Below are 13566 nucleotides of genomic sequence, written 5' to 3' on the forward strand. Positions count from 1 at the left end.
TGCTAAAGAAAGCCCTTCAAAAACTGCAACAATAATTATATTCACTGCACTGCAGTTCACTTGCAATAGTGTCTCATTTTCCTCTGTTTCACTCAAGGTAACCATTAATTTACCTCATTTACTCTTTATACCAACTGTTGTGACCAGTATTTACCAGATCTATTATGCACTTTGGTCATTGTAAAAGAAAATACATGTTCTTATTCAGATCCATTGGTTCATTCTCCCCTAACAAATTTGATTCATCGATACACAAGCTATATCTTAATATAAGAACACCATCTGCAGGAATTAGATCTCTAATATATAAATAGACAATATCACCAATTAGAGAATGGGGACCTGTTTGTAACAGCGAGAGACATCTCTGGCGAGAGAAATTTGAGATGAAAATATGTCAAACACTAGAGAATGATGAGTTGTGCGAGTTGCTGCTTCAATGACAACAAGGACGAGCTGAGCAACAATGAGTATCAACAATGCTGCAAAGCATAAACACCGTCGCAGAGAATCAATCTCGTCCTAGAGCATCAATACTTTTGTGGAGAATTAACGTCGATGTAGGATTTTAAAGAAAGAATAAAAGGAAAATGGTTTTTTAAAGATTTGAATACTTAAGACTTAATGAAAAAGAGAAAAAAAAAAGATTTTGGAGTCAATGAAAACAGGAAAGATGACTTTTTTTTCTTTTTTCGTTTCTTTTAGTTTTTGTTTCTATTAATTAATAAAAATAGCATATAAAAAAATTAATTAAATTATTGATGAAACACTGCTAATGTCATTTTAAATGTAAATTTATTAGTTACGTTAGGGATAAATAACATAAATTCATTCCGTTTGTTTTTCAGTTAGATAGAAGGAGTTGAATTATGAATCTTGTAAAGTTTCATGGGTTATTTGCACTTGAAAATTTTTTTAAGGGCTAATCTGCACCTTGACTTAAAGGTTAAGGGTAAAAGTGCACCTTCTCGAAAAGAAAAATCCAGTGACCGGCGCAAATCAAGGTTCCCACTGTAGTTTCAGCTCTTCGGTGATGAGCTGCATGAACAGCCATGTCCAGGATTCAAAGAAGCCATTACCAATTGCAGTCTCCTACTGAACTAGTCATGCTCAGTAGCTTTATGAAAAACATCTCTAGCATTATACATCATCAACCAATACAGAGTTTAAAATGTTCTTATCCCTAATTATTAATTAAATTATAAATTTTATTTTAATAGTTTTATCTAATTATTTTATAATAATAATAAAATATTTACAATAAAAAAATAATATAACAAGTTGCCTGTATTTAATAAATAATAATATTATATATCAATAAATATAATTTATTTTAAATTTCATAATGTAGTTTCACATATTTTATATTTTAATATAATAATTTTTTGACTAATTAATCTTTTTCTTTTAGCAAGCATAATTAATTTACTATTTTTATATTTTATTATAAAAATTTCAGGAGCCGAGAGCTGTTCATTTTATAATCCTCATGCTGCAAACTTAAGGCAGAAGAGTATTCTCAAGCTAAGAGCATAAAAAGGCACCTCCCCATGGGAGGTCTTTCTGCTCTTTTGGATCTCGATAGCCGAGTTAGCCCTTTTGGATTATAGAAGAAACAGATCGTGCAACAATTGAAAAATGTCTTTAAAAATAAATAAAAAATATAAATACTCATTATAAAATTTTAATATTTTTAAATAAAACTATTAGAAATTATAACATTTAAGACTTAATTAATAATTAGGCCACATTCGTAATACTTTGATCAGCTGGATATATTTGTAGCAATCAAAAGCGAAACACACCTAAGTGATTATTAACCTAATTATACACTCCAAATTGTAGCAGTATCAGATAATCATTCACCACTTATTATCATCACTCAGAGTAGATTATGGAAGTTAATTTTTAACATAGAAAGCATTATTAAACATAAAATATCATGGTAATCGCAAAATTGATTTAAGTGATAGATTCTTTACAATTTCTGCTTCTCCGTTAACAAATACGTACAGCAATGAATAGAAAAAGATATAGTGTGTCAAGAAAAACAAACGTTGTTTAAAGCCTAAAATAGGCTCAAACGTCTCAAGCTCCTAGCAGAAGCTTTAGAAACCAAGTACCCAACTCCTAAACATAAAACCAAAATACCCAAATCAGCAGCCCACTTCATTCCTTCCAAATCTAAATCCATATCCATCATATGACAATCAGGTCCACGACCTTCTTCCGGGTCATCTCCAGAGTCCGATACACTGACAGATTCCCCATGATGACCATTATCATCGTTACTTTCCTCTCTCTCCTCTGGAATAACCTCCAGTCTCTTAAACCCTCCTTTTCTCTTCTTATTCATCTTTTTCTCCAACACCATCTCCACTCTCCCACACAAAACCGCCTTTTGGCCATCTACGGCCACCGCAACATCCGCCGCACAACCGCCACCAAATGCCTCACTCCCGAAGCAACGCATAAACTCCAAGTCCAACATCCACTCCTCCTCTTCCTTTATATCATCTTTACTAAACATTCCTTTCAAGATTGTCTCATCTCCTAAGTAGACCTCAAACCGAACCGCTCCACTTGTCCGAACCGGCTCTCTTGACCCAAAGATCACTTCTCCTTTCTTGGTTTTCACATTAACTAGTCGATGTAGCGTCAGGAATGCAGGAGAATCAGGCCTTACCTTAGAGCCACGAACAAGAAGAATGAGAGAATCAGACAAAGTCTTGCCAGAATTTAAACCAGAAAAACGGACAAAAAAAGCTTTGATCTTTAAATTACTTCGATCTTTGTTGGGCAAGAACCCAAGAAAATCAGTGGTTCTACACATTTTCTCTTAATCTTGACGAGTACAGGAGTAGCATACAGTTTTTCTATATTGACAAAAAACAAGGCTGATATTTTGGTTGTGAGCTATATATTAATGGCGTTTGGCTATATAATATAGCTATGGAGGCTTCGCGGGTGAGTTGGTTTTGTCGTAATGGGGGTTCATGATTTTCAAATTCTGGGGGTAGAAGGGCACGCGGTTTTTGTGAATGGGAGTGGAGAAAAAAACAAGTTTTTCGGGTTTTGTACTTCTGGTGGTGGTGGTGGTGATGTTTCGGTTTAGATAGTAGCTACACGTTTTATTATATTTTGCCGCGTGGAATTTCTAGGAGACTTGGAATTTGGAAGGTATTGCATGTGACTACTTTACTTTGTGGACTGCCATACAGTAGTTTTGGTGGGCGTACAGGATTCATGTGCATCAACGTTTTCCTTTTCCTTTTCCTTTTATCAGACTTTTTTTTTTTTTTCTTTTCTTAATGAAGATTGGTTGAATAAAATAAAATAAAATATATAATGAACCTATATACTAAATTTTCTGAACTTTATATAATAATAACAAGATTCATTCCTTTAATTTAAAATCATCTAATTTATTTCAGCATATGTGAAAATAAATAAATATATTATATGTAGTCTATAACCTTCCGTATCATGTCATTTTCCGTTTTCTGGTCGATTACAAACAGCCCCCTAATATATTATCTTTATTTAATATATTATTCAAAAGTTCACGGTGTTAGTGTTCTATGATGAAATAACTTAAGGACTAATATATACATTTCTTTTACGTTTTTTTACGGAACCAAAATGTTGGTGACTGACACTATAACATAATTTTCGAGTTTCAAGGACTATAATGCATGATTATTAATAAATCCCAACAACTGGTAATTTGAAAAAGAAAGTAAAATAAGAGTGCTTTTAAATTCAAACCTCATTCCTGATTAACCCTTTCTATTAGGTGGTTTTGGCCTTTTTCTTATGGGAAGGTGCATGAACTCTGCTTTCCTCTCCAGTTTTGCTTTTTTTATTCGGTAAAATCCATTATTATGATTCTGATTATTTTATTTTATAGAATTTATAAATTTTTCATTTATTTTTTTATATTTTTATTTTTATTTTTATTAAAATCTATTAAATTCTCAATGTAAGTAATAATAAAAATACAATCACAATAAAATAAAATAAAAATTAAATAACTCAGTAAAATAAAATTAACAAGTTTAAAAATTTTAAAATATATTTTCCCCTTTCATTATGAAGATTAAGATTCAATTATTGTGTGTCAAATTATAAAAATATGTTCAGTCAAACTTAAAAAAAAAATATTAAAGGGACTAGATTAAAATTTTTTTGTAATAAAATATAAAAAAGCGAAATTAAAAGTCTTAAATTATAAATTATGTTATTGACGAGTGTACGAGCTAAATGTATATTTATTGTTTATGAACTTTCATCATCTAGCTAGTTTAATTTTTTATTTGACTTAATAAATATTCAAATTTATTCTTTTACCATATTTTAATATTTTTGGACATATATATTTATTTAATACGATCGCATATATTATACAAAAAGATTTAGATTTTTATTAAAAAATAAAATTTATGTGCATATTAAATTAATTGAATGAAATATTAAAAAGATAAAATTTAAAAATAATAATAGATTAAATTTAAAATTAAAGTGTTAAACTAACTAAATAATATAAATTAATAACATAAATATACATTTAAGCTTCTCTAGATTGAGATAACGTCTAGCATATATTCAGATTGTGATTTTAAATCTTAGTATGAAGTCTGGATTTTTAAAAAATATATATATTAGATAGATATTAGTTACACATGTATGGGCGATGAAACGTCCAATCCTTGCAATTCTACAACACACGAGACTACGACAAAAATGCGGAAGGCGAGAGGAATAGCCCAAAGGAGAAAGTGTAGAACGCATGTTTCTTGCAAAAAAGTTGATGGATTTGGAAACTTCTTTGGTGGGTTGGAATTACTCCGGACATTTCCTAAGGCAACTTGGGGTAAGTAGGTTTTGGGCTGTCATAGGCCGTTTCTTTTGTTTTGCGAATGGGTATTATGGCTGTCCACAAATGAGGGTTCGAACTCAGATCAGTTCCTTAGAGATACAAAGGAAGGTAAGAAATTGCTACCATTTCATTAATTATTATAATCTTGAAAGATTATCAGCATAATCTTTTTTAATTCATCTAGAAAGCCATATAATGACTCTTATTGTAATTGATAGAAGAGTAATAATGGAAAGCTTGAGCCTCAGCTCTCAACAAATAAATAACTCGAGCATTTAAAATAAGTTTAAGAAAACAAAAACAATCAAAATTAGATAAAAATATCAGAAAGTTAAATTCAGATTAAAATTTTTAGTAAGCAACGTAGTTATATTGGTTAATGCATAATCAACATTATTATTTCATAATTGAGAATTAATTAATAAATATTGACATATATTATTATACAATGGAGACACAATAATTTATGGTTTGTACAGATGATGGAATTGCATGGACAAGGCTCATGGCTACAGTCCTACCTTGAACAGTCTACTGTAATACATATATACAAACGAAAAACAGTAGTTTGAATTTAACCTACATTATTATTTTTCTTTGCTTTTTAAGAAAGTAGTTTTATTTCATTCGTGACTCGGCTATCAAGTCAACCAATATGCCAAAAGGTAACCGAAGAGATTTTAAATGAAGATGATGTTTGGGCTTCTGTTTGCCATATAAAATTAATTAATTAAAAGAAAAAGGGTTTTCACTGGTGTGTGATGAAAGGAACCCTAACCCTACGTGTGTCTTTAATTAAGGCAGATGGACCTTTGTTTCGGGGTGAAGCGTGCCGGGCACACACATCTTCATCTAGTGATGAAGAGGGTAATGGTCCTGTCACATCCCATCTATATATTTATGGTATATATCACACTGTTTCATAATGATGCTACGCTTCACATTAATTATCATTCATTCAGAATATCTTTCAGACTCTGTTTGTTGTTTTTTTTTTTTATTATTATAGAAAAATAAAGTTGCAATTGTAAGAAATTTGTTATTTCTTAAATTATTTAAAATAGTCCCTCGCTAAAAATTAAAATTATTAAGAATTCCAAGTGTTTTATAAAATAGAGATTTACAATCATATTTAAACTAATATTAGAGTTTTAATATATTGATTATGGACAAAAAGAATCGTATTTTGAAGCAACAATTCTAGTTGTGGTAGTTTGATATTCCCCAATTAACTTTTCTAAGTTAAGTAGTATAAAAAATAATTTAGAAAAAAAACAATAATTATGATAGTAACTTAATTAACCAGACACTTGAGACTTATAATATATATTAATTTCTAAATTTTATATTTTTTTTGACATGTTGACACATTAAATTTAAGTTTATATGTAATTTTATAATTTTTTTAATTAATTTATTGATATTAAATTATATTCCTAATTAAACACAGACTCTAATTCTAAAAAATAATATATTAATTATATTTTAATATTATATTAACTAATAAATAATACTAATTTTATCTTAAAAATAATATATTAATTATATTTTAATATTTTATTAACTAATAAATTAATTTTATAATTAGATAATAATTTTAATTTTAGAAAATAACAGCTGTGGAACGTACGGACACGACTCAACTCATCACTAATTATAATCATCCACATTACACGTAATAATGAGATTGAATCAGCAGACCAATTTCTATTAGATACTATATGAAGGAGAGAAGCAAAAGTACTAAACACTTTACTTATCCTGAAATTGTGACGGAGTGACGTGAGTTCAAAGAAAGGAGAACCCCATCATCAGAGTTTGAATTTCCTTGCCCTAAACGACAAAAGCAGATGACTATAAATGATGCAAGCTAGGGTCACTACAAGAAAAATGGTGACGTTTTTCAAATGTTATTGAAAGCTAACGTCTTTTACATGCGTTACTTAAGCGAATGTAATTATATATATATTATAGCTGTGGACATAGCTAATACATGTATATAATATAAAATAAAATGAATTCCAGAGCGTAGCTTAAAATACAAGTGGGAGACTAAATTCCAGAAGGGATACGTAAACACTGACACTTTTCTTTTTTTCTTTTTCTTTTTCTTTTTCTAACCAACCAAACAAAAGCAGTGGGTAAAATTGGGAAGGATTCAAGAATTCGGAGTCAAAATGTATGCAGAAAAGATGTTAATTAAATAGAGGTGGTGGTCCTATAAATAAGATCAGGTAGAGGCAGTAAATATAGTTAGATAAAAGAAAAGAGAATGGCATAATGTTGGATGTCAACAATTGGGCAGCCGATAGTTATTGTACGATTAAGTTTAGAATCTGCAGTTAAGACCCCACTTATACATAAATTGACAGTAATCGCACCTTTGTAACTTTGTCTTTGTGGGTTGATTCTTTCTGTCTTTTTTATGTGGTACGCAATTTATGATTCTAATGCGTGATTTAATCAATAAATTCTATCATTCGGAAGATTACAATTCACCTCCAAATCCTAAAATTAGGAAATGGATTTCTCAAGTTCTGCATAAACCTGCTCTGATCATAAAATCATTTATTAAAAAAATTATATATATATATGATTAGAAATATTTATGAAATAAAAGGATTTCATTAACGATAATTAGTTCTAATGATAGCTTAATTTGTAAGATTGGAATTTCAACATTCATTTCGTAATGCCACTAAATTTGAGGCACTTAAAAAAGGTACTCAAATTCCAGACAAATAATCCAATTAGAATAAAGGCGAAGAAGGCTCTTTGAAGGGGAGAATTACACACTCGAATAATTGTATAAATCTCAACTTTAATGTCTGAAAGCAGACTTAAAAATGGTATTGAATACATATTTAATAGATAAAAAATATAGTTTTAGAAAACTTTTCAGAGCAAATAATGATGGTGACAACAATATGCATGATTCAATTCAATGATGACAATAATTAGTGTAACCATAATGACATATTTTATAAAACTAGCAATACATTTTACGAAAGCAATACCATTAATTATTATTATTTTCCATGTACGACACATAGAAGATACACATCCATCATTGAATAATATTGATAATAACTGAATGTAAATTTAATTTCATAGAATTCTCCAGCTATCTGTGCATTTAATTCCTTAACAATGCATTGATCCGAAGTGTAAGCATCTGGATCATATGGGTTGCCTTATTTTTTTGCGGGGGAGGTTTTTAATAATGAAATCAGTACTCAACCATGTGGGAAATAATTAAAATCTGCAACTTATTATTATTATTATATTCTTTAAGTACTTGCAGGTAATGTAATTCGTTGGACCAATAGCAAACAAGTCACTCAAATGGGCAAATTAGACAAATCATTTATCTGTAAGTTGTACAAATTTCCTTTTCATAAATTTTTTTCTGCATTTTTAAATTTGAATAGTATATATAATAGACTAATAAAGGGTTTTCTTTTTCTTTTTTTAAGAAAAGGTAGAAAACCATGCTTAAAATTTCTACAGTCCCTACACATTAATAGAAGGTCCCTCTTTTGTCTTTAATAATTCATTTCATTGTAGTCATGGAAGCAAAATTTTCCAATAAAATCTTATATTTAAAAAATGGTGCTGTTAGCTAGGTTATTTGAATATAATATGGTGTTTGAATGTGTTATGTCACTAATGCTATATATGCATAAAAAATATTGACAATTTCTCTATTTAAAAAAAAAAAAAAAATCTAAGTGTAATGGAAAGAAAAAAAGAAAAAAACCATGATTTTGAAGGTGGAATTGACAGTAGAAAAAAGCATATTCAAGTAATTAAAGAGCCGCACGTACAAAAGATAAGGTTGATCGATTCTGAGAGAGCAAAAGACAGACAATGGCTTCCTTCTTCACTGTTATAATTAAGTTTGCAAATACTTTGGATCTCTCCGAAACTCTTTGTCAAAGAAATACAGACCTCACTCTTCAGCTTAATATTCTCACAATACACATAAATGGTATAGCAAGACTGAGATTTCCTTTTTTCTTTTTCTTTTTCTTTTTCTTTTTTAAACATTCACATATGCAAAGGGCAAATCGTTTGATATTTATTTATTTATTTTACTTCATTGACATATCATTTTCCTCCCATTGCAACACTGTCCCACATGCAACATCTCACATCATAGATCTTCCAATAAATAGTTGGACTTTCTAGTTTGGAGGCGAACCCACTTGCTAAGATTGAGAGATTCTCCTGTCATTGACGAGCACTATCATAAGCCATTACCCACCTCAATGGACGAGAGAAAAAGAGGCAGATGTCAATCATAACCTGATAAGATCAGCTACACACCCTACCCACATCCAATTAGCTCTCGGACTCAGCCTTTATTTTCTTTTTATACATAAAATACATACATCCCATACTCTTTTTTTAAATTTTTTTTATAACTGAACTTGAATTGAAAGTCATAACCTTTTGGTATGATTAATGTAAGATTGAGGCGAAGGTCATCAATGTTGCCACTCTTTGATATTATATATTTCTTTATCCACAAATTTGCTATCTCCTTCTTAAATATTATCAGGCAAAGCATATTTTTATTGTATCACTTCTCTAAGTGCTTGATTTTAGGTTAGATACAATCATTAAAAGTGATATACTTACATTGTTGGGCAATGATAAGTTTCAGTGATGTAATGACAGGTAATGTTAGTGTGGTAGCTAGTGCATTGAAGATATATATATCATTACATATATAGATGTGATTAGTCGAGTGTTTTTGTAGGAGAGAATTAGGGACAGCCCAGGTAATAAATACCCTTCAAGCAGCGCCACTGCAAAATGTCCACATCAATATTAACAAAGACTTCCTTCTTCCATTTTAGTTTCTGTTAAATGAAGCGACAAATATCGATCTCTAGACAACTTGTTCAAACTCTTATATATATATCTCTTTGCACTACTCGCTAATAACCGAAACAAGAGAACACCCCAAAACAAAGACAGAGGAAACAAGTACAAAGGTAAGATTTTTTTCTTTTAATGTCTTAAGGCATTTTGAAACTATAATTGTTGTCTGTAATGAAAGTAAACGTTTAGTTGAGTCGAGCTGAATTTTTCGGACGAGGATACCTTTCAGGAACATGAGCATGGAAGTAGAAGCAAAACAAAAGAAAGAGATAGAGAAGGAAGACATGGAAGAAGAGGCAAAGGTTGAAGCAGAAGGAGTAGTCGTGAGGGCACAACCATGGACAAAGCAATTAACAATAAGAGGAGTAATAGTGAGTGCTGTGATTGGAGCGATCTATAGTGTGATTGCAATGAAGCTAAACCTTACAACTGGATTGGTTCCTAATCTGAATGTCTCAGCAGCACTTCTTGCTTTCGTGTTTATAAGAACATGGACAAAGATTCTTCATAAGGCAGGATATGTAGCTAAACCTTTTACTCGGCAAGAGAATACCATGATTCAAACTTGTGCAGTTGCTTGTTATAGTATAGCTATTGGAGGTTAGACCGAGGCCTTTTCTTCTTCTCTCTCTCTCTCTTTTTTTTTTTTCACCTTTTATACTTGGCATATTAACAGTCTCACTTCTTTTTATTTTCTTGCTTAGTTATTGTTTAGTAATTGGGTTGCAGGTGGATTTGCGTCTTATCTTTTGGGATTAAACAGGAAAACATACGAATTATCAGGAGAACACACTGAAGGGAACTCCCCAAGAGCTATTAAGGAACCTGAGTTTGGTTGGATGACTGGCTTCCTTTTTCTAGTTTGCTTTGTGGGTCTTTTTGTCTTAATTCCACTTAGAAAGGTATATACCTAGTCTATGTTTTCTTCTAAATTTTAAAATACAATTAAACTATTTGAAGGTTTTTAAACCAGTAACAGCATCTTGAATCTTGATGGATCTTTATAGTTTTTAGTTGATTTTTGAATATTTGGTCTGACAAAGTTTTGCTAGAAGTTTATTAATTGTCTCAAAAACAAAAAAGGAAAAAGAAGATCATCGTAAGATGTTGCAACTAGTGTGAAAAAAGAAGAAAAAAAAGGGCTACATTATTCATCGTGAGTTGTTGTTATACAGATCATGATAGTAGATCTCAAATTGACTTACCCAAGTGGATTGGCAACTGCGGTTCTCATTAATGGCTTCCATACCCAAGGAGACAAGATGGCTAAGTACGCTCCAAAATTAGTAGTACTATTTCTTGGTTTTGTTTCTAACTTAACATAATAAAATAAAAGGACCAATAAATTGTTATCACAGGAAACAAGTACATGGGTTCATGAGGTACTTCTCAATCAGCTTCTTGTGGGCATTTTTTAAGTGGTTTTATACAGGGAAAGAAGTGTGTGGATTTTCACAATTCCCTACTTTTGGATTGCAAGCTTGGAAGCAAACGTATGCTAATATTTTTCACTTATATATTATATAATACATATTGTTCTTTCTAATACTAATGCTTCTTTTTAGAGCTACACAAGTTACGTTATTTATAATACTAATCATTTCTATGTTGGTCATTCGACGTTTTAGGTTTTTCTTTGATTTTAGCGCCACTTTTGTGGGAGCAGGGATGATCGTTTCTCACTTGGTGAATTTGTCTTTGCTTCTTGGAGCTGTCCTCTCATATGGGATCATGTGGCCACTTATTAATAAGCTTAAGGGAGATTGGTTCCCTGTCAATACAGAAGGTGAAGCTGACATGAAGGGCTTGTACGGTTACAAGGTCTCTCTCTCACCCTTTAACTACAGGGAGATTATTTTTATGTTTGTTTAGCTTTCTAAAATTTCTACCATCTTGGTTTTTTGGTTTAAATTTGACAGGTGTTTATGTCTGTCGCTCTGATCCTAGGAGATGGGCTCTACAATTTCGTTAAGATAATAAGTTTTACCCTGATCAATGTTCATGGCAGAATAAAGAAAAAGAACCTAAATGCAGGTAAAGTAAACCGCCTTTTGAGGACCTATATAAACATGCTATTTCCTGGTGGTTTGAAGCATCAGCAAGGATTCTTGACACATTGCTCTCTTCTCTGCAGCTTTGGATGAACAGGAGAAGTCACTTGATGATCTAAAACAAAATGAACTCTTCGTCAGAGAGAAGATACCTATGTGGGTGGGGCTCGCTGGATACATCTTCTTCTCCGTTATATCGACAATTGCAGTCCCAATGATATTCCCTCAGCTTAAATGGTACTATGTTGTTGTTGCTTACATTCTTGCTCCATCCCTGGCATTTTGCAACGCTTATGGGGCTGGTCTTACCGACATAAACATGGCTTATAATTATGGGAAAGTTGCCCTCTTTGTGCTGGCAGCATTATCTGGGAAAGAGAACGGTGTGGTGGCAGCACTTGCTGGGTGTGGACTTATTAAATCTGTTGTTTCTGTTGCCTGCATCCTGATGCAGGATTTTAAAACAGCTCATCTGACTTTTACTTCTCCAAGAGCAATGTTCTTGAGCCAGGTTATTGGCACTGCAATTGGCTGTGTGATGGCTCCTCTGAGTTTCTTCATATATTACAAGGCGTTCGATATTGGGAATCCACAAGGAGAGTTTAAAGCACCTTATGCACTCATTTACAGAAACATGGCAATTCTTGGAGTTGAAGGGATCTCAGCTTTGCCCCACCATTGTCTGCAGCTTTGTTATGGCTTCTTTGGTTTTGCAGTAGCAATTAACCTTGTGAGAGACCTCTCGCCACGAAAGCTTGGCCCATGGATGCCACTCCCAATGGTCATGGCAGTGCCCTTCCTTGTCGGGGCTTACTTTGCCATCGATATGTGTATTGGAAGTCTAATTGTTTTCTCATGGAATAAGCTCAACGGCAAGAAGGCGGAGTCAATGATACCAGCGGTTGCTTCAGGATTAATATGTGGAGAAGGACTGTGGACTCTGCCAGCTGCTGTTCTTGCTTTGGCCAAAATAAATCCACCCATCTGCATGAAATTCGTAGCTTCCTAGACAATAAAACTAAGTTAGGAGGGTAGTCCTTCCCTGTGTCAAGATCCAGTGCACCAAGCCAATAAAAAAGAGACAGTTTGAAGTTCTGGAAGTGAAAGGAAAAGCTGTTCATATCATCTCCTTTTCAATTGGCTTGACGCATTACAGTATTAGACCTTGATGCAGACAAGAATTTTCTAGGAAAAATAAAGATTCATAGGCACAGTAGTCCCTGGTTCTGGAAATGAGTGGCCTTAGCTATACTAATCGCCTGCTCCGGGGGCATACCCTTTGAGTTATTAAATCGAAACAGGATACTGTAGTTTCCAGAGATTTTATATCATAGCGTCTTGGTACACATTATTTATTTTCCCCTGCTTTGACAGGTTATTCCAACTTGCTTCTGCACTTACTATGTTTAGTTTCCTTCGCCTGTCACCTGAAAAGCAAGCTAATTAAAGAGAACTCGTTTGGTTGTACCGTCGTCCAGTCGTCCAATAGCCTCTCTCACAACTTGGAAGCCGCGCCATGTGAAATTGAGGCAAAGATCCTATCTTTAATTCTAGGGAACGACCATAGCAAGGTCCTATCAGATAAATTTTGCTGACCATAAAATTACTAAAACAAACAAATTAAAGAAGGAAGATACAGTGATATGAATCAAGACCTCTGCCAAATGCACAAGTTCGTTCCTCCTAAAACAAACTAGTGCATCGATAGCTTTTTAAGAGCAGATTTCAGCTCATTATAGCATGAAA

The 13566-nt window shown here is 32.3% G+C and overlaps 2 protein-coding genes across 2 annotated transcripts; one reads left to right on the top strand and one right to left on the bottom strand.

Annotated features, from left to right (window-relative positions):
• Window positions 1-1940: 1940 nt before the first annotated feature.
• Window positions 1941-3088, bottom strand: LOC8288834. The gene has a single exon (XM_002518855.4). The coding sequence runs from the start codon at window positions 2831-2833 to the stop codon at window positions 2069-2071; it is 765 nt and encodes a 254-aa protein (XP_002518901.1). The 5' UTR covers window positions 2834-3088; the 3' UTR covers window positions 1941-2068.
• A 6437-nt stretch (window positions 3089-9525) lies between these two features.
• On the top strand, window positions 9526-13204 carry LOC8288836 (metal-nicotianamine transporter YSL1). Its single transcript, XM_002518857.4, has 8 exons — window positions 9526-9882; window positions 9999-10369; window positions 10499-10671; window positions 10945-11039; window positions 11128-11262; window positions 11398-11590; window positions 11689-11803; window positions 11904-13204. Exons 2-8 carry the CDS (start codon window positions 10003-10005, stop codon window positions 12827-12829), a joined length of 2004 nt encoding a protein of 667 aa, XP_002518903.2. The 5' UTR covers window positions 9526-9882; window positions 9999-10002; the 3' UTR covers window positions 12830-13204.
• Window positions 13205-13566: the final 362 nt, after the last annotated feature.

The sequence above is a fragment of the Ricinus communis genome, chromosome 5, assembly GCF_019578655.1.
Source record: "Ricinus communis isolate WT05 ecotype wild-type chromosome 5, ASM1957865v1, whole genome shotgun sequence".
Lineage (NCBI taxonomy): Eukaryota > Viridiplantae > Streptophyta > Magnoliopsida > Malpighiales > Euphorbiaceae > Ricinus > Ricinus communis.